This window comes from Mesoplodon bidens (assembly GCF_964165515.1).
Source record: "Mesoplodon bidens genome assembly, chromosome: 15".
Lineage (NCBI taxonomy): Eukaryota > Metazoa > Chordata > Mammalia > Artiodactyla > Ziphiidae > Mesoplodon > Mesoplodon bidens.
In genome coordinates, this window is record NC_138171.1 from 51532666 (window position 1) to 51559991 (window position 27326).

Below are 27326 nucleotides of genomic sequence, written 5' to 3' on the forward strand. Positions count from 1 at the left end.
TTCAACATTTTACTATAAAAAGTTTAAACATGTAGCAAAGTTGAAATTATACAGTGAACACCAATGCACCCTACTATTATCATTTTACAATATTTGCTTTATCATATAACTCTCCATTACTCTCTCCATCCATCAATCTACCTTATTTTGGAGATACAGCTTAAAGTAAATCACAGATCTCAGGTGCTTCTGTTTAATAGCAAACTTAGTATGAATATAAATGAAAAAATGTCAAGTCCTTATAGTTTTGATAATACATGTAAAGGTTTATAAATAGTTCTCCAAATTTATTATAAAAAATTTTAAGAGCCAAAGACCAAGGCTCCTGCTTATTGGTTTGTTCTAAGGGAAAACAAGTCTGTATTGGCAAAGCCTGCATACTGTCCTCCAATATGCAGTGTCCCCTTAATTCTTTGAGACTACATTTCCCAAACTCCTTTGTAGCTTGGAGTAGTCACATGACAGTTCTGGCCAATGGGATGTGAATGCGAGTGATGTACGAGCCTCCCAAGTTGTGTCCCTAAAAGGAGGGTGCTGTCCTCCAATGCCTGCAGGTTGCAACATGGACATGGTTGAGGTAAGTCACCTCCACCAGGAAGCAAGGACAACACCCCGGAGGGATAGCAGAGCAGTAGGACAAGAAACCTGGGCTCCTGGATGATGTTCTGAAGCAGAGCTACCCCACCCCCACCTTTTGGCTTCACACTTCTCATAAGAGAAATACATCTTCTATTTTGCTGAGGCCAAAACCAATGTCCTACTAATACAAGTACCTTTCTAAATGTTTTTTGTGCCTTTATTTCTATTTTTGTGCAACTAAAGTCTATCAGTTCCATTTATTATAAAAAGTCTGGATATTTTGATTTTGAAAACTACTTGTGAAGTTGAAAGCACAAAGTCATGAAATAAAGATTCTAAAATTCAGGAGAAAAGAAATACAATTCATCTTTGTTGATGGTTAAGTTCCAAAACAATTTTCTCATTTCTTGTAACATTTTCCTGTGAATCAAGCTGCTGTGTTTAAAAATTCTTTGGGGACCAAAATTTCTGCCACGAATAAGCAGGAATTGCCTCAAGCACAGTCAAATGGAAACATGTAATAAAAAAGAAAAAAAGATAAGACAAAACTAGAAAGCAAAGGAGATAATTTGGCTTTTGACCCAAAGGTAAGGCCCACGGGTAGGTCTGACCCTCAAGTATACTCAACAAACTAAAGTCCTTCATGTAAGGAATATAAGCAATTTTATTTGAATTTTAAATAATTGGCTAATATTGAGAAAAAACTTAAAGGCTATGTTACTGGATGAGTGAACTCATTATTATACTATCTGCTGCTCTCAGAAATCTCCAGGAGACATGGAGTATGAGTTCACTTGGATGAAACCAGCCTTTTCCTCCCAATAGAAATCCCTTTGTAAAAACATCTGCCATCTCATTTTCTCAGGAAGGTTACCCTCAGCTCAGCCTCCCTTCTCCCCTGGACTGGAATGTCCTTGTTAACATGTATCTTAATAGACTCCATAAAATAATATTATTCACAGTGGCAGCTTAAAGCAGTAATTCCCTAATGTACTATTATGTGGCATTAAGACCCAATCCAGGCTCATTTCAGCCTTAAACATGGCTTACTTCACAGAGTCATGCATGGTCTTGCAAACGTGCAAAAGGGCGTTCAGAATGACGGGGTCCTTAGTGGGCTCTTGCTGATGCCTAGAAGACATTTAGATAACAGTAAAAGCCATGTCCACTGAGACGACAGAAAGCACAGATTTAGTTCTCATCTACGATACATATGTGAGAAGCAGTAAATTATCTGGTTGGCATTTAACATGGCCCAGATCACCAGCAATGGGCAATGATCTAGTTTTCTCTTAATTCTCCTTTAAGTAACAAGTTTGCTCTTCTAACATATCATAACTTCTCCTAACTACAAAATCATGGTAAAACTGATACATTTCCTAAGCCAGGCAAAGGGCAAATCTGTTTTCTTACCGTGTTTCTTGAATTTCTAAAGCTGTCCCAACAACCTGTCCATAACTGTGTTAAGTGCCAGGCAAAATTATTAATTTGGTTTCTCAAATAACGTAAAAGGACACGCTCTTATAACAAATCTTTTTTTTTTTTGGCGCACCATGTGCCACATGGGACCTTAGTTCCCCAAGCAGGGATGGAACCTACACCCCCTACAGTGGAAGCATGGAACCTCTCTCTCTCTTTTTTTAATATTTATTTATCTAACTATCTACTAGGCTGCATCAGGTCTTAGCTGTGGCACACAGGGCCTTCACTGCGGCATTCGGGATCTTTATTTATTTATTTTTTTGCTGTACGCGGGCCTCTCACTGTTGTGGCCTCTCCCATTGCGGAGCACAGGCTCCGGACGTGCAGGCTCAGTGGCCATGGCTCACAGACCCAGCCGCTCCGCGGCATGTGGAATCTTCCCGGAACGGGGCACGAACCCGTGTCCCCTGCATCGGCAGGCGGACTCTCAACCACTGCACCACCAGGGAAGCCCTCGGGATGTTTAGTTGCAGCATGCAGGATCTCGTTCCCTGACTAGGTATTGAACCTGGGTCCCCTAAATTGGAAGCGTGGAATCTTACCCACTGGACCACCAGGGAAGTCCCAACAAATCTTTATGTAAGTAAAGTAGGTATACTTGTTTCAAGCATATGGAATTAACCTTCTAGAAAGGTAATACAAGGAAAGCTTAAAACATACATTCCAGCAACTTCTAACTCAATTTTCCAAACTCTGGTTACTTGAGCTCCATCTTAACATATTTTTTTAATCACATCTACGTACTTAATATTTAAAGGGACTTGAACTTTTAACATAACCTTGTCCTAAAGAATAATACATTTGAAGTCACTGATTAAACTAGTTATATATTATCTAACATACTTTAAATACACGTTTTAAAATAAAAATAAAAATCTCTCTTCCATGTACCACCTGAAAGTATTTCATGTACCATCAGCAGTAGGCAGTTTTGGGAAAACAGATTTAATCAATAAAATGAAAGGAACTAAGTTGAAAACTGATCACAAATCTACACATTAAAGATAGAAACCTTTCTAGCTCTGGTATCTTGAGAAGAATGACTTTATCTTTTAAAATGACACTTCCTAAATAGTACATCAATAGATTGCTCCTTCCCAAATTACAGGAGTGAGATATGGGTGATGGTCAGGCTCTGTTAACATTTATTATTTTGTCTTCTTAAGCTAATTATAAACTTTTATCATGACTGATCCTTTTAATGTGGTTTTTCTCTCAATGTTATTTTAGGTATAAATATATCACTACATCAGAGGCCCTCAAAATGCATAAATTGATTTCTTAGCAACAGGCTTCACAAGGGCAGCAGGAATTGAAGCTTCTGATTACATCATGTTACACTTACTTGATAAAAACTTCCATGATGCATTTGCAAACCTCCACCCGCACACTCTCTTTTTGGAACATGTCCAGAAATGGCAGAAATTTTTCCTAAAAAAAATAATAAAAGCACTCTACCTGCAATTTACACAAGTTACTGGAAGGAATTTGTGGGTTACTTTTTCTTTGAAGGGCAAAACAGAGGAAGAGTTGTTCATCTTTCTAGGCAGATCTGATCAGGATTCACATGAAAGCAAGGAGAGAACTCTGAGGATTTTAAAACTATTACTATTAAAACAAATTGCACATGCCCAAGGACCAGGGCTGGGACCAGTTAACATTTTGGTGAATCATCTGGACAACCTTTAGAAGAGCATAAGCTCTTCTTGGTAGCAGAAGGCAAAGGAGGCTTCAATCTTTTAATGATTGTATAGAGGAACAGAGAAAGAAGAGTCAGAGTTGTTCAGAGCAGCTTCTGCAACCTGACTCCTCATTCAGTGGCTGTGTGACCTTAAGCAAGTTACTCCACCTCTTCCAGCATCAGTTTCCTCATCTGTAAAGTGGGACTCATTACTACTCATGCCTTCCCAGTGGTGTTCTGAAAATGATCTGAGGCAATCCATGTAAAGTCAATAGAAAAAATCAACAAAACTAAAAGCTGGTTCTTTGAAAAGATAAACAAAATTGATAAACCTTTAGCCAGACTCATCAAGAAAAAATGGGAGAGGGCCCAAATCAGTAACATTAGAAAAGAAAAAGAAGTTACAACTGATACCACAGAAATACAAAGAATTGTAAGGGACTACTACAAGCAACTACATGCCAACAAAACAGACAATCTAGAAGAAATGGAAAAATTCTTATAAAGGTACAATCTCCTAAGAGTGAACCAATAAGAAATAGAAAATATAAAACAGACCAATTACAGGTACTAAAATTGATCTGTGATTTAAAAACTCCCAACAAACAAAAGTCTAGGACCAGATGGCTTCACAGGCAAATTCTATCAAACATTTAGAGAGGAGTTAATAAACTATTCCAAAAAATTGACTCATTCTATGAGGCCACCATCACCCTGATACCAAAATCAGACAAAGATACCATCAAAAAGAAAATTACAGGCCAATATCACTGATGAACATAGATGCAAAAATCCTCAACAAAATACTGAATACTAGCAAACTGAATCCAACAGTACATTAAAAAGATCATACACCATGAACAAATGGGATCATTATCCCAAGGATGCAAGGATTTTTCAATATCCACAAGTCAATCAATGTGATACACCACATTAATAAATTGAAGAATGAAAACCACTATGATCATCTCAATAGATGCAGAAAAAGCTTTTGATAAAATTCAACATCAATTTATGATAAAAACTCTCCAGAAAGCAGGTATAGAGGGGACCTACCTCAACATAATAAATGCCATATATGACAAACCCACAGCTAACATCATACTCAATGGTGAAAAGCTGAAAGCATTTCCTCTAAGATCAGGAACAAGACAAGGATGTCCACTCTCACCACTTTTATTCAACATAGTTTTGAAGTGCTAGCCACAGCAATCAGAGAAGGAAAAGAAACAAAAGGAACCCAAATTGGAAAAGAAGAAGTAAAACTCACTGTTTGCAGATGACATGATACTATACATAGAAAACCCCAAAGACATTACTGGAAAACTACTAGAGCTTGCTCATCAATAAATTCGGTAAAGTTGCAGGATACAAAATTAATACATAGGGATCTGTTGCATTTCTATACACTAACAATGAAAGGTCAGAAAGAGAAACTAAGGCAACAATCCCATTTACCATTGCATCAAAAAGAATAAAATGCCTAGGAATAAACTTACCTAAGCAGGCAAAAGACCTGTACTCCAAAAACTTTAAGATGCTGATGAAAGAAATAAAAAATGACACAAACAAATGGAAAGATATATACCATGTTCTTGGATTGGAAGAATCAATGTTGTCAAAACAACTATATTACCCAAGGAAACCTACAGATTCAATGCAATTCCTATCAAATTACCAACTGCATTTTTCACAGAACTAGAAAAAAATTTAAAATTTGCATGGAAATACAAAAGACCCGAATATCCAAAGCAATCTTGAGAAAGAAAAACGGACCTGGAGGAATCAGGCTCCCTGATTTCAGACTATACTACAAAGCTACAGTAATCAAGTCAGTATGGTACTGGCACAAAAACCGAAATACAGATCAATGGAACAGGATAGAAAGCCCAGAGATAAACCCACAAACATATGGTCAATTAATCTACAAAAAAGGAGGCAAGGATATACGATGGAAAAAAGACAGTCTCTTCAATAAGTGGTGCTGGAAAAACTGGACAGCTACATGCAAAGAATGAAATTAGAACATCCTCTAACACCATACACAAAAATAAACTCAAAACAGATTAAAGACCTAAATGTAAGACCAGATACTATAACACTTCTAGAGGAAAATGTAGGCAAGACACTCTTTGACATAAATTGCCACAGTATCTTTTTGGATCTGCCTCCTAGAGTGATGGAAATAAAAACAAAAATAAACAAATGGAACCTAATTAAACTTAAAAAGCTTTTGCATAGCAAAGGAAACAATAAACAAAACAAAAAGACAACCTACAGAATGGGAGAAAACATTTGCAAATGATGTGACTAACAAGGGATTAATCTTCAAAATATACAAAACAGCTCATACAGCTCAGTATTAAAAAATCAACCCAATCAAAAAATAAGCAGAAGATCTAAAATGACATTTCTCCAAAGAACATGTACAGATGGCCAAAAGGCACACGAAAAGATGCTCAACATTGTTAATTATTAGAGAAATGCAAATCAAAACTACAATGATGTGTCATCTCACACCCAAAAGAATGGCCATAATCAAAAAGTCTACAAATAATAAACGCTGGAGAGGGTGTGAAGAAAAAGGAACCCTCCTATAGTGCTGGTGGGAATGTAAATTGGTACAGACACTATGGAGAAGAGTATGGGGGTTCCTTAAAAAACTAAAAACAGAGCTACCATATGATCCAGCAATTCCACTCCTGGGCATATAATTCAGAGAAAAACATAATTCGAAAAGATACATGCACCCCAATAGCAGCACTATCTACAACAGCCAAGATGTGGAAGCAACCTAAGTGTCCATTGACAGATGAATGGATAAATAAGATGTGCTGCATATGTATATACGTGTACACACACACACACACACACACACACACAATGGAATATTACTCAGCCATAAAAAAGAATGAAATAATGCCATTTGCAACAACATGGATGGACCTAGAGATTATCATACTAAGTGAAGTAAGCCAGACAGAGAAATATCATAGGATATTGCTTGTATGTAGAATCTAAAAAAAGGATACAAATGAACTTATTTACAAAACAGAAACAGACTCACAGACATAGAAACTTATGGTTACCAAAGGGGAGTAGGTGAGAGGGATAAATTAGGAGTTTGGGATTAAAATATACACACTACTATATATAAAATAGATAACCAACAAGGACCTACTGTATAGCACAGGGAACTATACTCAGTATCTTGTAATAACCTATAATGGAAGAGAATGTAAAAAAAGAATATATATTTATATATACGTATAACTGAATCACCTTACTGTACACCCGAAACTAACACAACATTGTAAATCAACTATATTTCAATAAAAATTAAAGAAAAAAAAAAGTTCTAGCTCAGTGCTTGGGGCGTGGCAAAAGTCCAATAAATATCAGCCTTTATTATTATTTTGTTTGTTTGTTTTTTGCGGTACGCAGGCCTCTCACCGTTGTGGCCTCTCCCATTGCGGAGCACAGGCTCCGGACACGCAGGCCCAGCAGCCATGGCTCACGGGCCCAGCCGCTCCACGGCATGTGGGATCTTCCCAGACTGGGGCACGAACCCATGTCCCCTGCATCGGCAGGCGGACTCTCAACCAACCACTGCGCCACCAGGGAAGCCCCCAGCCTTTATTATTAAATAAACAAAAGCTTACAGTCCTGTGAGAGTACTGGAAATGGAAGCAGAAAGAGGGAAAAGGAAAGTTGAGGGCAGGGCAGAGAGTGTTACTACACAGAGAATCACCTAGATTGGTATGTGACCAGGGCACTGCAGCAAATGAGAAGGTTGTCACAGGATATTTTAAATTTTTGAGGGAAATATAATAAATCTCAACTCTGTCAGACACTGAGACAACTATTAGCTTGATGTATATCATAGTTTCAACATTACATTGTGTGATAAAAAGCGGGTACCATGCAAAAATCAATGAGGAAGAGGATGTCCAATTTGATTCCAAGGTTTGAGAAGTTGTGTGAAACCCAGTAGGTACACATATCCCATAGTAAGTAATGAATGAAATAAAGACAATATTTTTCTATCAGTCTATGTGTATTATTTTCTCAAGTAATGCATAAGTTGTCATGACATAAATATTTAAATTGTTTAAACCTTACTAGTTTTTTTTAATAAAAAACGGAACTGTTAAGTATTTCTCTTGGTCTAGGACACCATGAAAAAATTACTGAGACACTAAAGGAACCTCTGAGTCAGATACAAAGTTCCAAAGATAGTTAAGGAAAGTTACTTACCACTGAAAAAAGAACTGAGAAATCATGGAAGTGTGCAATTACTTTCTTAATTATTGACTGAAGCTGCAAAACAAAATGAAAAATACATCTTTAATAAAACTTCGATATTTTTAAAAAGGCAACCCTGCCCATAGTTTGCAATCACAGTTACAATAAGGGAAACCTAGATTACACAAGGAACAGGGAATTACTGGGTTAGGTTAAACCTAGTCTCAATCTGAGTTTGCCCATCTTACTCTAGTCTTGGAGAAACAACTTGGCCTCAGTCTTCTCTTCCGTAAAACTGGAGAGCAAAACAGTATCTCGCTCATTGTGAGGATTAAATGGGATGGTTTGCTTACAGTGTTTAGAGCAATGCCTGCCCTTCAAAGCTCTCCGTTCAAATCAGGTATGAATATTCAAGAGGTGGGCAAACGTTTTCTATACAGGGCCATACAGTCACCACAACTACTCAACTCTGCTGCTGTAGCTGGAAAGCAGTCACTGACAATGTGTAAACAGAGGGGTGTGGCTGGGTTCCGATAAAACTTTATTCACAGCAGGTTGTGGGCTACATGGGCCGTGGTTTACAGATCCCTATTCTAGCCCATGGTGGTCCTGTGTTTTTCTTTTTCTTTTTCTTTTTTTTTTTTTGCGGTACGCAGGCCTCTCACTGTTGTGGCCTCTCCCGTTGCGGAGCACAGGCTCTGGACGCGCAGGCTCAGTGGCCATGGCTCACGGGCCCAGCCGCTCCGTGGCATGTGGGATCCTCCCAGGCCGGGGCACGAACCTGTGTCCCCTGCATCAGCAGGTGGACTCTCAACCACTGCGCCACCAGGGAAGCCCCGGTCCTGTGTTTTCTGACTACTTCAGTGGAGAGGCACTGGACTGAGTTTGTCAGTGGGGTCAAAGGCCATGGCATTACCCGAGGATGGCGGCAGCACAGTCTGTGAGGTCTTTCCTAGATGGCCAGGTACTGATGTCTACCACCCCTCACCCTGACATGCACAGAGTCCTGTTCACAGTGCCTCAGCACGGGAGAACCAAGGAGGCCCTTTCTCTACATAAAATATAAACTGCGGCCAGGAGAGAAGCCTACCCCCACGTCCTGCCTGCGAAAGCCACACACAGTGGGGTGTCACTCGAGGCCTTGCTTCAGACATTGCAAGGAAAACCAGCCCTATTTGGACCACCAGCAAAACTACTGCCATTGAGAAGCTACCCAGGACTGAAGCCGTGTGTCTGACAGGGTCTTGGTGTTCTGGCTGGGTGTCCAGCCTGAGCCTCTGAGGTGGGAGAGCCGAGTTCGGGACATTAGACCACCAGAGACCTCCCAGCTCCACATAATATCAAAAGGCGAAAGCTCTTCCAGAGATCTCCATCTCAACGCTAAGACCCAGCTCCACTCAACGACCAGCAAGATCCAGTGCTGGACACCCTGCGCCAAACAACTATCAAGACAGGAACATACCCCACCCATTAGCAGACAGGCTGCCTAAAATCATAAGTTCATAGACACCCCAAAACACACCACCAAACGTGGTCCTGCCCACCAGAAAGACAAGATACAGCCTCATCCACCAGAACACAGGCACTCGTCCCCTCCACCAGGAAGCCTATACAACCCACTGAAACAACCTTACCCACTGGGGGCAGACACCAAAAACAACAGGAACTACGAACCTGCAGGCTGCGAAAAGGAGACCCCTAACACAGTAAGATAAGCAAAATGAGAAGACAGAGAGACACACAGCAGATGAAAGAGCAAGGTAAAAACCCACCAGACCAAACAAATGAAGAGGAAATAGACAGTCTACCTGAAAAAGAATTCAAAGTAATGATAGTGAAGATGATCCAAAGTCTTGGAAACAGAATGGAGAAAATACAAGAAACGTTTAACAAGGACTTAGAGGAACTAAAGAGCAAACAAACAGTGATGAACAACACATTAAATGAAATTAAAAATTCTCTAGAAGGAATCAATATCAGAATAACTGAGGCACAAGTACGGATAAGTGACCTGGAAGACAAAATAGTGGAAATAACTACCACAGAGCAGAGTAAAGAAAAAAGAATGAAAAGAATTGAGACAGTCTCAGAGACCTCTGGGACATTAAATGAACCAACATTCAAATTATAGGGGTCCCAGAAGAAGAAGAGAAAAAGAAAGGGATTGAGAAAATATTTGACGAGATTATAGTTGAAAACTTCCCTAATATGGGAAAGGAAATAGTCAGTCAAGTCCAGGAAGCACAGAGAATCCCATACAGGATAAGTCCAAGGAGAAACATGCCAAGACACATATTAATCAAACTATCAAAAATTAAATACAAAGAAAACATATTAAAAGCAGCAAGGGAAAAGCAACAAATAACATAAAAGGGAATCCCCATAAGGTTAACAGCTGATCTTTCAGCAGAAACTCTGCAAGCCAGAAGGGAGTGGCAGGACATACTTAAAGTGACGAAAGGGAAAAACCTACAACCAAGATTACTCTACCCAGCAAGGATCTCATTCAGATTCGACACAGAAATTAAAACCTTTACAGACAAGCAAAAGCTAAGAGAATTCAGCACTACCAAAACACCTTTACAACAAATGCTAAAGGAACTTCTCTAGGCAGGAAACACAAGAGAAGGAAAAGACCTACAATAACAAACCCAAAACAATTAAGAAAATGGTAATAGGAACATACATATTGATAATTACCTTAAATGTAAATAGATTAAATGCTCCAAGCAAAAGACATAGACTGGCTGAATGCATACAAAAACAAGACCTGTATATATGCTGTCTACAAGAGACCCACTTCAGACCCAGGGACACATACAGACTGAAAGTGAGGGAATGGCAAAAGATATTCCATGCAAATGGAAATCAAAAGAAAACTGGAGTAGCAATTCTCATATCAGACAAAATAGACTTTAAAATAGATACAATTATAAGAGACAAAGAAGGACACTACATAATGATCAAGGGACCAATCCAAGAAGATGTAACAATTGTAAATATTTATGCACGCAACATAGGAGCACTTCAATACATAAGGCAAATGCTAACAGCCATAAAAGGGGAAACTGACAGTAACACAATAATAGTAGGGGACATTAACACCTCACTTTCACCAATGGACAGATCATCCAGAATGAAAATAAATAAGAAAACACAAGCTTTAAATAACACATTAAACAAGATGGACATAATTGATATTTATAGGACATTCCATCCAAAAACAACAGAATACACTTTCTTCTCAAGTGCTCATGGAACATTCTCCAGGATAGATCATATCTTGGGTCACAAATCAAGCCTTGGTAAATTTAAGAAAACTGAAATTGTATCAAGTATCTTTTCCAACCACAATGCTATGAGACTAGATATCAATTACAGGAAAAAAAAAACGTAAAAAATACAAACACATGGAGCCTAAACAATACACTACTAAATAACCAAGAGATCACTGGAGAAATCAAAGAGGAAATCAAAAAATATCTAGAAACAAATGACAATGAAAACACGATGACCCAAAACCTATGGGATGCAGCAAAAGCAGTTCTAAGAGGGAAGCTTATGGCAATACAATCCTACCTCAAGAAGCAAGAAACATCTCAGGTAAACAACCTAACCTTACACCTAAAGCAATTAGAGAAATAAGAACAAAAAAACCCCAAAGTTAGCAGAAGGAAAGAAATCATGAGGATCAGATCAGAAATAAATGAAAAAGAAATGAAGGAAACAATAGTAAAGATCAATAAAACCAAAAGCTGGTTCTTTGAGAAGATAAACAAAATTGATAAACCATTAGCCAGACTCATCAAGAAAAAAGGGAGAAGACTCAAATCAACGGAATTAGAAATGAAAAAGGAGAAGTAACAACTGACACTGCAGAAATACGAAGGATCATGAGAGATTACTACAAGCAACTATATGACAATAAAATGGACAACCTGGAAGAAATGGACAAATTCTTAGGAAAGCACAACCTTCCAGGACTGAACCACGAAGAAATACAAAATACAAACAGACCAATCACAAGAGCTGAAATTGAGACTGTGATTAAAAATCTCCCAACAAACAAAGCCCAGGACCAGATGGATTCACAGGCAAATTCTATCAAAGATTTAGAGAAGAGCTAACACCTATCCTTCTCAAACTCTTCCAAAATATAGCAGAGGAGGGACACTCCCAAACTCATTCTACGAGGCCACCATCACCCTGATACCAAAACCGGACAAAGATGTCACAAAGAAAGAAAACTATAGGCCAATATCACTGATGAACACAGATGCAAAAATCCTCAACAAAATACTAGCAAACAGAATCCAAAAGCACATTAAAAGGATCATACACCATGATCAAGTGGGGTTTATCCCAAGAATGCAAGGATTCTCCAATATATGCAAATCAATCAATGTGATATACCATATTAACAAACTGAAGGATAAAAACCATATGATAATCTCAATAGATGCAGGAAAAGCTTTTGACAAAACTCAACACCCATTTATGATAAAAACTCTCCAGAAAGTAGGCATAGAGGGAACTTACCTCAACATAATAAATTAGGCCACATATGACAAACCCACAGCCAACAACGTTCTCGATGGTGAAAAACTGAAACCATTTCCACTAAGATCAGGAACAAGACAAGGTTCCCCACTCTCACCACTATTATTCAACATAGTTTTGGAAGTTGTAGCCACAGCAATCAGAGAAGAAGTTTTGGAAGTTGTAGCCACAGCAATCAGAGAAGAAAAAGAAATAAAAGGAATCCAAATCGGAAAAGAAGAAGTAAAACTGTCACTGTTTGCAGATGACATGACACTATACATAGAGAATCCTAAAGATGCCACCAGAAAACTACTAGAGCTAATCAATGAATTTGGTAAAGTAGCAGGATACAAAATTAATGCACAGAAATCTCTTGTATTCCTATACACTAATAATGAAAAATCTGAAAGAGAAATTAAGGAAACACTCCCATTTACCACTGCAACAAAAAGAATAAAATACCTAGGAATCAACCTACCTAAGGAGGCTAAAGACCTGCATGCAGAAAACTATAAGACACTGATGAAATAAATTAAAGATGATACAAACAGATGGAGAGATATACCATGTTCTTGGATTGGAAAAATTAACATTGTGAAAATGACTCTACTACCCAAAGCAATCTACAGACTCAATGCAATCCCTATCAAACTACAAATGGCATTTTTCACAGAACTTGAACAAATAAATTTCACAATTTGTATGGAAACACAAAAGACCCCGAATAGCCAAAGCAATCTTGAGAAAGAAAAATGGAGCTGGAGGAATCAGGCTCCCTGACTTCAGACTATACTACAAAGCTACAGTAATCAAGACAGTATGGTACAGGCACAAGAACAGAAATATAGATCAATGGAACAGGATAGAAAGCCCAGAGATAAACCCACACACATATGGTCACCTTACCTTTGATAAAGGAGGCAAGAATATACAAAGAAAAGAGAGCCTCTTCAATAAGTGGTGCTGGGAAAACTGCACAGCTACATGTAAAAGAATGAAATTAGAACACTTCCTAACACCATACACAAAAATAAACTCAAAATGGATTAAAGATCTAAATGTAAGGCCAGACACTATAAAACTCTTAGAGGAAAACACAGGCAGAACACTCTATGACATAAACCACAGCAAGATCCTTTTTGACCCACCTCCTAGAGAAATGGAAATAAAAACAAAAATAAACAAATGGGACCTAATGAAGCTTTTTTAAAAGCTTTTGCACAGCAAAGGAAACCATAAACAAGATGAAAAGACAACCCTCAGAATGGGAGGAAATATTTGGAAACAAAGCAACTGACAAAGGATTAATCTCCAAAATATGCAAGCAGCTCATGTAGCTCAGTATCAAAAATACAAACAACCCAATCCAAAAATGGGCAGAAGACCTAAGCAGACGTTTCTCCAAAGAAGATACACAAATTGCCAAGAAACACATGAAAGGATGCTCAACATCACTAATCATTAGAGAAATGAAAATCAAAACTACAATGAAGTATCACCTCACACCAGTCAGAATGGCCATCATTAAAAAATCTACAAACAGTAAATGCTGCAGAGGGTGTGGAGAAAAGGGAACCCTCTTGCACTGTTGGTGGGCATGTAAATTGATACAGCCACTATGGAGAACAGTATGGAGGTTCCTTAAAAAACTAAAAATAGAACTACCAAATGACCCAGCAATCCCACTACTGGGCATATACCCTGAGAAAACCATAATTCAAAAAGAGTCATGTATCACAATGTTCATTGCAGCACTATTTACAATAGTCAGGACATGGAAGCAATGTTAAGTGTCCATTGGCAGATGAATGGATAAAGAAGATGTGGCACATATATACAATGGAATATTACTCAGCCATAAAAAGAAATGAAATTGAGTTATTTGTAGTGAGGTGGATGGACCCACAGTCTGTCATACAAAGTAAGTCAGAAAGAGAAAAACAAATACCGTATGCTAACACATATATGGAATCTAAAAAAAAAAAAAACAACGTTCTGAAGAACATAGGGGCAGGACAGAAACAAAGAAGCAGATGTAGAGAATGGACTTGAGGATATGCGGAGGGGGAAGGGTAAGCTAGGACAAAGTGAGAGAGTGGCATTGACATATATACACTACCAAATGTAAAATAGATAGCTAGTGGGAAGCAGCCCATAGCACAGGGAGATCAGCTCCGTGCTTTGTGACCACCTAGAGGGGTGGGATAGGGAGGGTGGGAGGGAGACACAAGAGGGAGGGGATATGGGGATATATGTATATGTATAGCTGATTCAGTTTGTTATACAGCAGAAACTAATACAACATTGTAAAGCAATTATACTCCAATAAAGATGTTAAAAAAATTAAAAAATAAACCCCTATCCCTGGTTGCTGTCAAGAAAGGAAAATTTACTGACAAGTACTTTGTTTATACTAAAAACATCACTGTTTAAATCATCTGCAAAGGAAATGGCTCATGGTCCAAAATATGGAATATTAAGAGGTACACACCCCATTTCATAATTAAGCAGTTTACTAGGTCAGAAAGTAAAAGGACTTCAAAACGTCATGACAAACAATGCTCCAAGGCAGAGCATTCAAAGATACTGCAATACTGTTTGGTTAAAATAGTTCCTGAAACCTTATCCACAGCAACTAATCCCTGTAGAACAGGAAATTTTTTTTAATATTTAAAGTCCACTTACAAATAATGCCTTTCCTGGTTTTAAAAGATGTTTTTTTCCCTTCAACGTTTCATTATGAAATGCTGAAACGTAAGAAAATTCAATGAATAAATAACAAACACCCATTTACTCACCACTTAGATTCTACAAGGGCTAACATTTTGCTATATTTGCTTTATCTCCTCACCTATCCATCGATCCAATGGTAGAACTTTAAAAATATGTGTTGATTGTGTGTTGCCAACTTTTTTACTGTGAAATAATTTCAAACTTGCAGAAACACTGAAAAAACAGTACAGAAAACTCCCATATTCTCTTTACACAAAGTCATCAATTTTTAGTATTTTGCCAAATTTGTTTCATTGTACTCTCTCTGTAAAAAGACATATTTTTTCTGAACCATGTGAAAGTAGATTGAATGTATCATGTCCCTCACCCTTTACCACTTCATTTGTATTTCCTAAGAATAGTCATATTCTCTGTCATTTCTACTCTGTTGTTATCAAATTCAGGAAAGTTAACACTGGTATAATTTTAATACTTTAATCTATCATTTGTATTCCAATCTTGTCAACTGTCTCAGTACATTCTTTACAGCATTATTTTTTCCTCTCTTTAGTACAGGATTCAGTTCAGGATCATGCATTGCATTTTGTTTTCATGTCTGTGTAGTCTGTGTTAATTTGGAACAGTTCCTTAACCTTCTTTGTCACTGATGGCAAAGATGTTTTTTTCAAGCCAATTACTTTATAGCATGCTCCTCAATTTGGGCATGACTCATATTACCTCATGATTAGATTCAGTCATACATTCTCGACTAGAATGCTACATAGATGATGCTGTGTCTTTCCTGTTTTTCAAGGTACCATATCTGCAGGCACACAATAGCCACTTGCTCCTCAATGGTGATAAGGATTTTGATTAGCCCATCAATGACTGTCCAAATTCTCCACTGTAGAGTCACTATTTTTTCCCTTGCAATTAATACTCATTCTATGGGAAGAGATACGAAAATGTCCAGCTCCTCATCAAACATTCCCCCCAGATTTAGCATCCATTGATGATTCTTGCCTGAAGACTGATGATTCTTGTCTTTATTGTGATGGCTACAAAGAGTGATTTTTCAACTCTACCATTTCTTCCACATTTCTCAAATGGCACCCCTGTCCACCTTTCCCCTCATCTATTTATTTATCTGTTCATCATAAGGGCTGACTCCTGGATTCCTATTTTACTCAGTGGATTATAATCCATCACTGTATTTATTTCTTTTGATGCTCAAATTGGGGGCCTGTGAGAGCCCCTTCTAAGCTGCTCCTGTGCCCATTTCATGTGCCCCCAGCAGTACCTCCTTACTTCCTGGCACAAGAAAATGTTCCCGGCTCACATTATACCTTCCCTATCCTAGAACTGGAGTAAGCTAATTCTTCACAGATCCCTGCAGTTTTATTTTCTTCATGTGGCCCTCACTTAAGACCAAGGGCTCACAACTGATATGGGTGGCTGTCTGGAATGCAGACTGACCCCGGGCATCTTTTATAAGTTGCTCTTAGATATGACAGAATTACAGTATAGTATAGTTCCCTTGTCACTTAGGAATGGACTGCATTAAAATGCATTATGTTACTTAAAGTTTTCAATTAATTGGGTCAGTAGCAGTCAAGGCCTTACTGAAAATTCCCCAACTAAAATTCTGCACATCAGTCTTCATATAAGGCCGAGACCTTGACCACCCACAAGGGTATGACCCACCTTCTCTACACATTTTATTTACCCTGCAATATTGACCAAGAGCCTGCTGTGCGTGACTGTATTTTTTTCATTCCATCTAGAAAAATGTCAGATAGTTAGTGGCTGCTCAATAAATTGTAATGATGAACTATTTTAATTAGCAAATGGTGAAAAATTCTTAAATGAGTAAAATGTAAGAATTCTAAAATTTATACAAGAATATGTAGGGCTTCCCAGGTGGTGCAGTGGTTGAGAATCCGCCTGCCAATGCAGGGCACACGGGTTCGAGCCCTGGTCCGGGAAGATCCCACATGCCGCAGAGCAACTAAGCCCATGCATCACAACTACTGAGCCTGCGCTCTAGAGCCTGTGAGCCACAACTACTGGAGCCCATGTGCCACAACTACTGAAGCCCGCGCACCTAGAGCCCGTGTTCCACAATAAGAGAAGCCACCGCAATGAGAAGCCCACGCACCGCAACAAAGAGTAGCCCCCGCTCACCGCAACTAGAGAAAGCCCACACGCAGCAACGAAGACCCAACACAGCCAAAACTAACTAACTAACTAAATAAATAAATTTATTTTTAAAAAAAGAATATGTAACTAATTTTCTTATACTAAGTGAGCCCAGAAATCACTTGATCATAAGCAATAAGTGCCAGAACATCATGTTATTATACAAAAAATAAAATCTTAATTAGGTCTGAAGTTACTTTATATTAAGTGATCCTGAGCTGGATTCTGTACTAGAGGGGAAAAAATCTGCTACTCCCACTGACAAAACTGGAATATGGGCTGTGGAGTAGGTAAAAGTAATATATTAACATTAAATTCCCTGATGTTGATAACTAAACTGTGGTTATAAAGGAGAATGTCCTTGTTCTTAGGAAATACTCACTGAACTCTAGAGGCAAAAGTAGCATGAGGTATGCAATTTGTCCTCAACTGTTTTTTAAAAAATTTACATACGTATGTATGAATATATATGTCTGTGTGTGTGTGTGTGTACACACATAATGATAATGATAAAGTAAACATGGAATCTCTTAACAGCTGGTGAATCTGGGTAAAAAATAATGGGAGTTCTCTGAGCTATTCTTTTAACTTTCCAATAAAGTTTGAATTTATTTCCAAATAAAAAGTTAGCTTAACTGAAAAACATAGGCATCTTACTTACTGGTGCCAAGCAACTGTACAAGGCTTTCCACATCACACCTCACCGAATCCTCACAACCTTTCTGAAGAGGACTATTATTATCCCCATTTTACAGTGAGAAAACTGAGGCACAACAAGACTAAGTAACTGATTAAAGGGCACATGGCTAAGACATGGCAAAGCTAGGATTCAAACCCAGGATTATCTGACTTTACAGCCTGACCCATGCAATATACCTATTTAATTAAACAGAATAAAATTCCTTACAGTGTGGAAATGAGAAATGAAAATCTGTCACCTGAGGGTAGGAGTCTTCAAATGCACGATCTGGAGTCATGTGCTTGATGACATCGGCCAAAACAGTATTCACCTCTCGTTTCTAAGTGGGGAAAAAAATCAAACCTGTATTTAGACACTGAATGGTAGTCATTGACCATTTTTCTGATAGAAAGAACTAACATTTTCAGAATATAGCACACACTTCCCAGGAAGCAGTTTCAACTACTCTGCTGAAAATAACATAAGGGGGGAAATCCCACCCATACCACAGCCCTAAACATGGCTATGTCTGCACCAAGTCAAGACTAAAACACGGTTCTCAAAGGTTCCTGTCCCAGCTTTCTCTGAGTGCTGGTGAAATCCAACGTGCCACTTTCTGCCTGCCAGTCCCGGGCCCCTCCCCAGGCACTGCAGAGAGCAGCGAAGCATTGTGGAAAGAGCACAGACTGAACGCTTACAAGCTGGGTGACCCAATGCCCACTTCACTTTTGTCAGCTGTATCAGGGGTCAGCCAACCAGCCCAGCACCTATTTTCATACAGTCCAGGCGCCAAGAATGATTTTTACATTCAAACCAAAAGAATAATATTTGGTGACAACAAAAATTGTATGAGATTCAAATTTCAGCATGCATAAATAAGGTTTACTATTTACACAGCCATGCTCACTCCTGTATGGTCTACGGCTGCTTTCATGATACAGTGGCAGAGCTGGGCACTTGTAACAGAGATCATATGGTCCACAAAGCCTCAAATACAGAAAAAAGTGGACTTATACAGAAAAAATGTGCTGACCCCTGGTCTATATAACTGGAACAGTGAAACTTCCTAGCAAGGTCACTATGAAGCTGTGCAGCTTACAGGTAAAGTGCCTGGCACATAGCATGCTATCTAAATAGTTGCCATTACGTACTCTCTCATCTACTGTTCATTAAACTCTGCAGCATGCGGACTTCCCTGGTGGTCCAGTGGTTAAGACTCCGCGCTACCAATGCAGAGGGCCTGGGTTCAATCCCTGGTCAGGGAACTAGATCCCGTATGCCACAACTAAGAGCCCACGTGCCACAACAAAGATACCGCATGCTGCAACTAAGACCAGGCACATCCAAATAAATAAGTACATACAGAAATAAATAAATAAATAATTTTAAAAACCTCCCCATCATAAATAAATAAATATTTTTTAAAAAAACACCTCCCCATCATGGACATCATTACCCCCATGAAAAGTTAAGTGGCTAAGCGGCTTAGCCAGGGTCACAGAGCTAAAAAAAATCTGACAATGGCACTAAAAGGAACCAAAGCTTCTTGGAGAAAGAGCTGATTCCAAATCTAAGATAAGAAAAATACAAGGGAGGCTGGAGCATGTTATAATAGAAAGCAAGGAAGGCATCAAAGACTACAAAGAATGTGTCAGGACTCAGAAGCCAACCTGAAAAAGCACCCACTGGACAAAAATGGGACAATTGAGCATCAGTAAGAATAATACAATTGCAATGACTGATACATATCAAATATGTTTCAATTAGTGAGTTCCTACAGATACCAACAGCAACTACTACTCACTGGCGACCTTTGGGGATGCTGGGGAATTGACTCTTTACTCTAAAAACTAGTAAGTAACGGGGACAAAAATGAGCATTTTGCCTTTTCTGTACAAACTGTACCTCAGGGTAACCAAATACGTGGAGCGAAGAGGTTCTCTTCATGCAAGTATTCTAGCTAACAAATAAAGGAGAAATGATAACTCCGAATATCACCATTTTGCAACCCGTGATAAACCATGAGATGAATGTGCTTCAGTGGTCACTCACGTCACAGAGGGACAACCAGATACCATGAGCCTCCCAGGAGAAGCACCATGCCAGCACCCAGGGTGCCAAAAAGTCATGAAGTCTCCTGTCTCCAGAACTAACTGCCGACTTATAGGAAATACTGGAGGCAGAAGAGCATATTTAATCACCACCACAGGCATACATCTGGCCAATCGAGACTGGGAAACTCTACAGGACAAAGGACCCAATTTCTTCAACAAATAAATAATAGGAAAAAAAAAAAGGGAAGGGAACAGGGAGGGAGGAAGAGAGAGAGGGGAAGAGAGAGGGAACTTACAGATTAAAAGAACTCTAATTAAAGTTTTTACAACGTATAGACCCTATTTTAATCCTGATTGAACAAATAAACTGTAAAAACTTATGAGACAATTGGGGAAATCTGAAAATGTATCGATTTTTAATGGTATTAAAACATTATTAATTTTATTAGTTACGATAATGTATTGAGATTTTGTTTCAGAAAAGTGAATTCTATTTTAGAGATATGTGCAGAGATACTGACAGGTGAAACATGGTGATTGAGCTGTGCTTCAAAATAATCCAAGGGTGGGGAGAAAAGGTAAGGACACGAAACAAGACCTGTCATAAGTTGATCATTTCTGGGTGATAAGTACAAGGGAGATCATATGTTTGAAGTTTCCATAATAAAACAAAAATTGAACACAAGAAAGAAAATTAACAGACCAGCATTTACATAATGCTCAAAACAAGGCAAAACCCATTTCTGGAGTTAGAGACCAGATGGTGCCTACCTTCAACTTCCAAGGCTGTGACTGGGAGAAGAGTATGAGGGGCTTCAGGGTGGAGTGGGGAGTTATTTCCTGTTTCTTGATCTGGACCATGATTACATGGGTGTATTTTGTGAAGATTCATTATACAGCAAACTTACGATATATATGCTTTTCTTCATGTAGGCTAAACTTCGATTTTTTTTAAGTTGATTAAAATAAACACCTGGCAACAGGATTTGAAACCACTTCTACCTGCTTCTAAAGTCTCTGCTCAAAAAAAAAGTCTCTGCTCATTGACAAGACCAGTATTTCCCAAACTGGGGTTCTAGTTTGGGCCTAGGAAAAGAAGTATCTTTGTTTGCTTAGAAGAAAATTGAATTACATGCAAATCAAATATGTTTGGAAAACGCTGCTGACTAGACTCCCATGGAAAGTCCCAATATACTTTAACAATAAGGACCTAAGGTATATTATGGTGAAAAAACCTGCTTAACTTTGTATAATGCAGCAGTTCCCAAGCTTACACGTGAGTGTGGAACACTTTTGTTATAGGTCACGTATTAATGCTCCATCACACTATACCATAAAGGATGCAATTTTCATAAATTAAGAATAATTACCATCATAAAATACCTAAATGTCTAAGCTAGACTTATTCACAATTACGAACATGAAAAAAATATACGGTAATTCTTTCAAAAACAATACCACAGCACACATACCGTGAAATGTTTGCAGGTGTACTCTACCCACACTTCGGCACAATTAATGTAGTCCTACAAAGAAAAAGTAAAAATGTCTTTATAATAAGAATGCCACGATTGACCTTATGGCAAAAGCTCATCGTGTACAAATCCCTTCAAGGGCTTTGAAAACTAAGAGTTGGTAAGTGATGGGGATTTCAACAGTGGTTCATGTACAGAAAACTCCAGCCCACTGATAGATTTTACCCTGAGAGGTGACGTGAGAAAACATAAGTTGCCTGAAACTAATTAAGACTGTCATTCCAGAATTGCTACTTGGGCCAAGACAGAAATCTGGGAAGCTCTGCCATGCCTGGAGAATGGGAAGACCCAAAGGGCAGTGGAGATAACAGTGGGGAGACCTCATCACACCTCAGTGGAGACAATGACCACAGATCTGGTTGAAAATTCAAGTAGTGTTTACGATGTGACTTTTGAATGTTCTGAGAAAAAACGGGCCTCCTGCCTTTAAAAGCAAACCATTTGTCCTAGAGGGGGGTGATGCATGTAAGTTGTAAAAAGGTTAAGAAAGCACAAAGGTTTTAGGCAAGAAAGGATGTGTTAGATTCAAGTAGAAGAGACAATGAGATGGTTACGGAAATGGCAATGACCAACTTGGTAAGGCTGTCTGCCCCAGAAAATATGCACGTGGGAAAAAATTGTCAAGGAAAAACAGAGTCTGCAAGTATACCTTTTCTGTTCTGACACTTCAAGGAAAAGAAAGAAGAAATGGGGAGGGAAGAAAACGGTTATCTAATTCACACAAGAAAAGCCAGGAACATTCTAAAGTCTAACAGGAATGCTAAGGTGGACTTAATGAGGAGAGTGTGAAGTTAAAGACTGGAGAAAACTGTTATTATGAGCTTTTGATACAAGGTTGCTTTGAAGCACTGAAGTACAGGCACCAGAGGCCCAGAGGTTTTTGACTTAAATATCCTAAATAAGCTGTTTTCATTAGGCAATCAGACTTAAGTTAAATAGAGAATTTCAATGGCTAGAGTTTAGTGAGAATTTTGCTGAACTTAACATAGGTAAATGATTTTGTAAAAAAGCTTCTAGGGCCTCCCTGGTGGCGCAGTGGTTGAGAGTCCGCCTGCGAATGCAGGGGACACGGGTTCGTGCCCCGGTCTGGGAGGATCCCATATGCCGCGGAGCGGCTGGGCCCGTGAGCCATGGCCGCTGGGCCTGCGCGTCCGGAGCCTGTGCTCCGCAACGGGAGAGGCCACGACAGTGAGAGGCCCGCATACCGCAAAAAGAAAAAAATAAAAAAATAAAAAAATAAAAAAAAAAGCTTCTAATTTTTCTAAATTATACTGTTCTTAATACACTATCATAAACGTGGTGATTAGCAAGGGATTTATAACTGGGCTCACTTTAATATTTCCTTCTCAATAAATGATCAAATCAAATGCCACATATTCATTTATTCTCTGTGTTATGGTCTGAACGTTTGTATCCCCCCAAAACGCATATGTTGAAATCCTAGCCCTTGAAGTGATGGTATTAGGAGGTGAGGCCTTTGGCAGTGGTTAGGTGATGAGGGTGGAGCCCCCCTGATTGGAATTAGTGCCCTTATAAAAGGGACCCTAGAGAGGTCTCTTTCCCTCTTTCTGCGATGTGAGGAGGAGAAGCTGGCAGGCTGAAACCTAGAAGAGGGTCCTCACCAGAACCCAACCATGCTGGCCACCTGATCTTGTACTTCCAGGCTCCAGAAATGTGAGAAATAAATTTCTATTGTACATAAGCCACATGATCTATCATATTCTGTTACAACAAACTAAATGAACAAGGACATGCTGCTAGTAGGAGAGGAACAGTGCAGGGTGTGGTGAAGTTTGGCCACAAAGACAGCCAATAGCATTTCCCTAGTGGCAGCCACATAAATTGCTGGCACACTGCCTGAAAGGACAGTGAGGCATAAAACCCAAACCTACAACATGATGACCAGCACTACATGCATTACAGAAACTAACATCAGTTGGTCCATCTTCCCAAGACTTCCTGTGTCAGAAGTATGGGGAGAAAGAGGCTTCAGCTGTCCATTCAAGGGAAGGAAACTGGAATTCCCTTTTGCTAATCACTGGCTTGACTACTGATCTTCAATTTAGGAATATCTCAATAAATTGTTTTTTTCAAATCCAAATAGAACTTGACCCTTAAAAAACACAGGGGTTAGGAACACTGATCCTCCACGCAGTCAAAAATCTGCATATAACTTATAGTCAGCCCTCTGTATCCACGATTCCTCCATATTTGCGATTCCACTTCTGTGGATTCAACCAACCATAGGTTGTATAATATTTACTGTTGAAAAAAAATTCCATGTATAAGTGGATCTGCACAGCTCAAACCCATGCTGTTCAAAGGTCAACTGTGCTACAGACTGCTGTACTTCGAATGCTCTTTGCAAAGCTACAGGTCTTTTAAAGTTTCAAGTATTTATAATTTTACACTTTTGGTGCATCTTAAGGCCTCAAGAATAAGACATGATAGGGATACAAAAATCAAAGAAATACATCTTTAAAGCTATAAGTTCTCCATTACAGATTAACAAATAATACAATTAAAAGTAGACGTCTTTAAAAAAAATAAGGATGGGGCTTTCCTGGTGGCGCAGTGGTTGAGAGTCCGCCTGCCGATGCAGGGGACGCGGGTTCGTGCCCCGGTCCGGGAAGATCCCACATGCCGCGGAGCGGCTGGGCCCGTGAGCCATGGCCGCGGAGCCTGTGCTCCACAACGGGAGAGGCCACAACAGTGAGAGGCCCGCGTACCGCAAAAAAAAAAAAAAAAAAAAAAAAAAAATAAGGATGATTAGTTGAAAGAGAAGTTTTTTAAAAGAAAGAGTATACTGCATAACTTGGACAAAAAGCAGTCAGTACAAGGTCTAAATGGTCACCCACCTGTGGATTCTTCAATTTAGTGATAACTTTCCAAGCTTCATTGAGAATCTGAAGTCGATCAGTCTCAGGAGGATCAGCCAAGGCCAGGTTTAACCCCAGTGAGCGAAAGAGAAGATGCTAAGAAATACAGCAAACCATTACGATCCTGGAGATGTACAATCAGAGTAACTTGAGGCAATAAAGGAAAAGGCTGTAATAGTTGGCCTGTCTTGAAGTTAATCTTCCAACGACCATTTTCTGAAGTTCTACCACAGACCTGTGCAAGTTAGACTGAGAAGCTCAAAACAGAGAGCTGGCTCTGTGTACTGGGTCCAACCTGTGGGCCATAATATTCTCCTGGACAAAGCTTTTCATAAATAATGAGTGAAGATATAGTTTTAAGGATGTGAGACCAAAGTTCTTCCTAAATATTTCATAGTGAGCTAATTTGACAGATTTAGGACTCAAGGAGGCCTGACTCGCGGCAATTACGTGTGTCTCACAACCCCAGTCGCTAACTCATTCTCCATCACACCCTTTAGAAACAGAGACTTCGCTTGTTTTCCTGTTGGCTGGAGCTGCCCCTGACTCCGAACTCTCTCTCCCTGGGGAGCTACTGGGCAAACATTGCCTATTTGTTCTCCGCTAAGCATTAAGTCAAGAGCCTACCTTGGGGAAACCAGACTCATCGCACTCTTTAATCATGCCAATGAAATCCATGGACCTTGTGGCGATGAACTCGGCCCGGAAAGCTGACATTACGGAATTCAACAGCAAGGCACTGAAAGACACACACACATGCCCCACATCAGCAGAGCTTCCCCTTAATGAAAGTCGCTTTCATTTTAGGATGTATGTTGTTGGGAAAGATGACTGACAGCCCTTTAATGGTAAGGGTGGAAAAATAAGAAGACTGGAGTAAAAAGGCAACCTCTAGAGACTAACTCGGTGCTTAATGCATATTCAGAACTTAGTATTCAACTGACTGGAAGAATGGATGGATGGGTGGATGGATGAGTGAATGGGCAGATGGATCAATGCATCGATGGACAGGTAAATAAGAAAGTAATCAAATCCATTTAAACAGAAGAAAACTGAGCCTGCAGTGCACAAATAAAACTAAATATTAAGTAAGCACATTGATCCAAGCTGCAAATATATACCCACGTCTCTCTTATGAAAAGCACTGTTCTAGGACCTAGGGACACAGTGGTGAACAAAACCCACTCCAGGCTGCTCACACATCTGCCACCAAAAGGAGAGCAGAGGAGAAACCTCTTACGCCTGGTAGACAGGAATTCGAGTTTATCCTGACCTTATCACTTATCACAGCCCCACAGGGAAAGAACTATTAGTATACCCATTTTACTGATGAGGAGACGGAGGCACAAAGGGGTCATAGTAAGTGACCCAAGGTCAGAAAGCTAAGAAAGAGTGGAGCCAAGATCTGAAGCCAGGCAACTGGACTCCAGCATTCCTGACCTCCATGCTATCCTGCTTCTCTGTTGGCCCTCTTGCCCGTGCAAGCATGCCAAGCTGAAAAATAAGCAACCAACTCCATTTTCAAACACAGGCTTTATGAATTGCAAAATACTTACTTGTTTCCTAGTTTCTTACATCTCTCCATCATTTCGGTTAGCAGAGCCTAATCAAAAAAATGATAAAAACCATCAAGTTGGAGGATCTAAAGCAACACTTCTCATGAACAGATTTCCAAAGCAATACTCTAAAATAAATACAGCCACATGCCCATTTCTATCTCAGTGCCTGGCAGGGCTGGGGAGGATGGAGGAGAAAACAAGCTCACTCTTGTGGCATTTAGCATAATGGATAAGAGCTGGGTCCCTGGCCTCAGGCACACTTGGGTTCAATTCCAGTCTCACCAACTACTTTTCCTCATTCTTAAGTAGATGATACCGGTGGTACCATCCCACCTACAGATTACTGCAGGATGATGAGAGTGGTACCTCCTATGCTCTAGGGCACCAAGAATGAAATCTGCTTTACTCCTCACCTCCTCTAGACCCCCCTTGTTCCTCCCCATTTCACGAGGTGTCTGTGAAATTCTCAGTCAAACAAATAACAAACACTGGGCCAGTACTTGGTGCTGGCCAGTCACGGTGAGAAGCACTTGGCACTCATGATGTCACTTCTCACAACCACCATGAGGCAGGTTCTCTATTCTCCCATTTCACAGATGAGAAACCAAGCCACTGAACAGTGATGTGCTTGGGCCAAGGTGACACGGCTAGTTACAGCGGGCTGGATGTGACCTGGGCAGTCGGGCATCAAGGGCCATGCTCTTCACTATACTTCCTCTCCATGAATTTTGAAGGACATTTTTTTCCCCCAAAGGAAGTAAATGTCCTACTCATTGGGATATTATTAATGGCTTTAGAGCTATCTTAAGACAATTACGTATCTTTAAAAGAGCTCCTATTTTTTAAAAAAATCAATGGAAGAAGTATCCAATAGGGCAGTGGTTTGGGGAAGGTTTTGAATGGCACAGGCAAGGTCAATCCCAAGACAAAAGAGTTGATAACAGCAGCATCGACACTGAGCACTCACCAGGCACACAGCACTAGGCGCTGGGCTAAGCGCTTTACATACCTTTTCTCATTTACTCTTCACAATGGCCTTTGAGGCCCATGTCAATTATCACCACTTTACGGAAGAGGAAGCCAAAACTCAGCTAGGTTAAGCCACTTCCTACTAAGTGGTAGAAATGAGATTTGTACCTAAGTCTGGCCCAGAAGGCAAAAGATAAAATCAGTCTTCTTT

General features: G+C 39.5%; 1 protein-coding gene across 1 annotated transcript in view; it reads right to left on the reverse strand.

Annotated features, from left to right (window-relative positions):
* Positions 1-27326, reverse strand: part of VPS35L (VPS35 endosomal protein sorting factor like) — a 130220-nt gene that overhangs the window by 47366 nt on the left and 55528 nt on the right. Inside the window, exons 15-22 of the mRNA XM_081257286.1 lie at positions 26144-26190; positions 25215-25326; positions 24567-24683; positions 21646-21699; positions 18379-18459; positions 8000-8062; positions 3407-3492; positions 1630-1710 (exon numbers count right to left, since the gene is read on the reverse strand). Coding sequence (XP_081113412.1) covers positions 1630-1710; positions 3407-3492; positions 8000-8062; positions 18379-18459; positions 21646-21699; positions 24567-24683; positions 25215-25326; positions 26144-26190 — 641 coding nt within the window. The remainder of the gene's footprint in view (positions 1-1629; positions 1711-3406; positions 3493-7999; positions 8063-18378; positions 18460-21645; positions 21700-24566; positions 24684-25214; positions 25327-26143; positions 26191-27326) is intronic.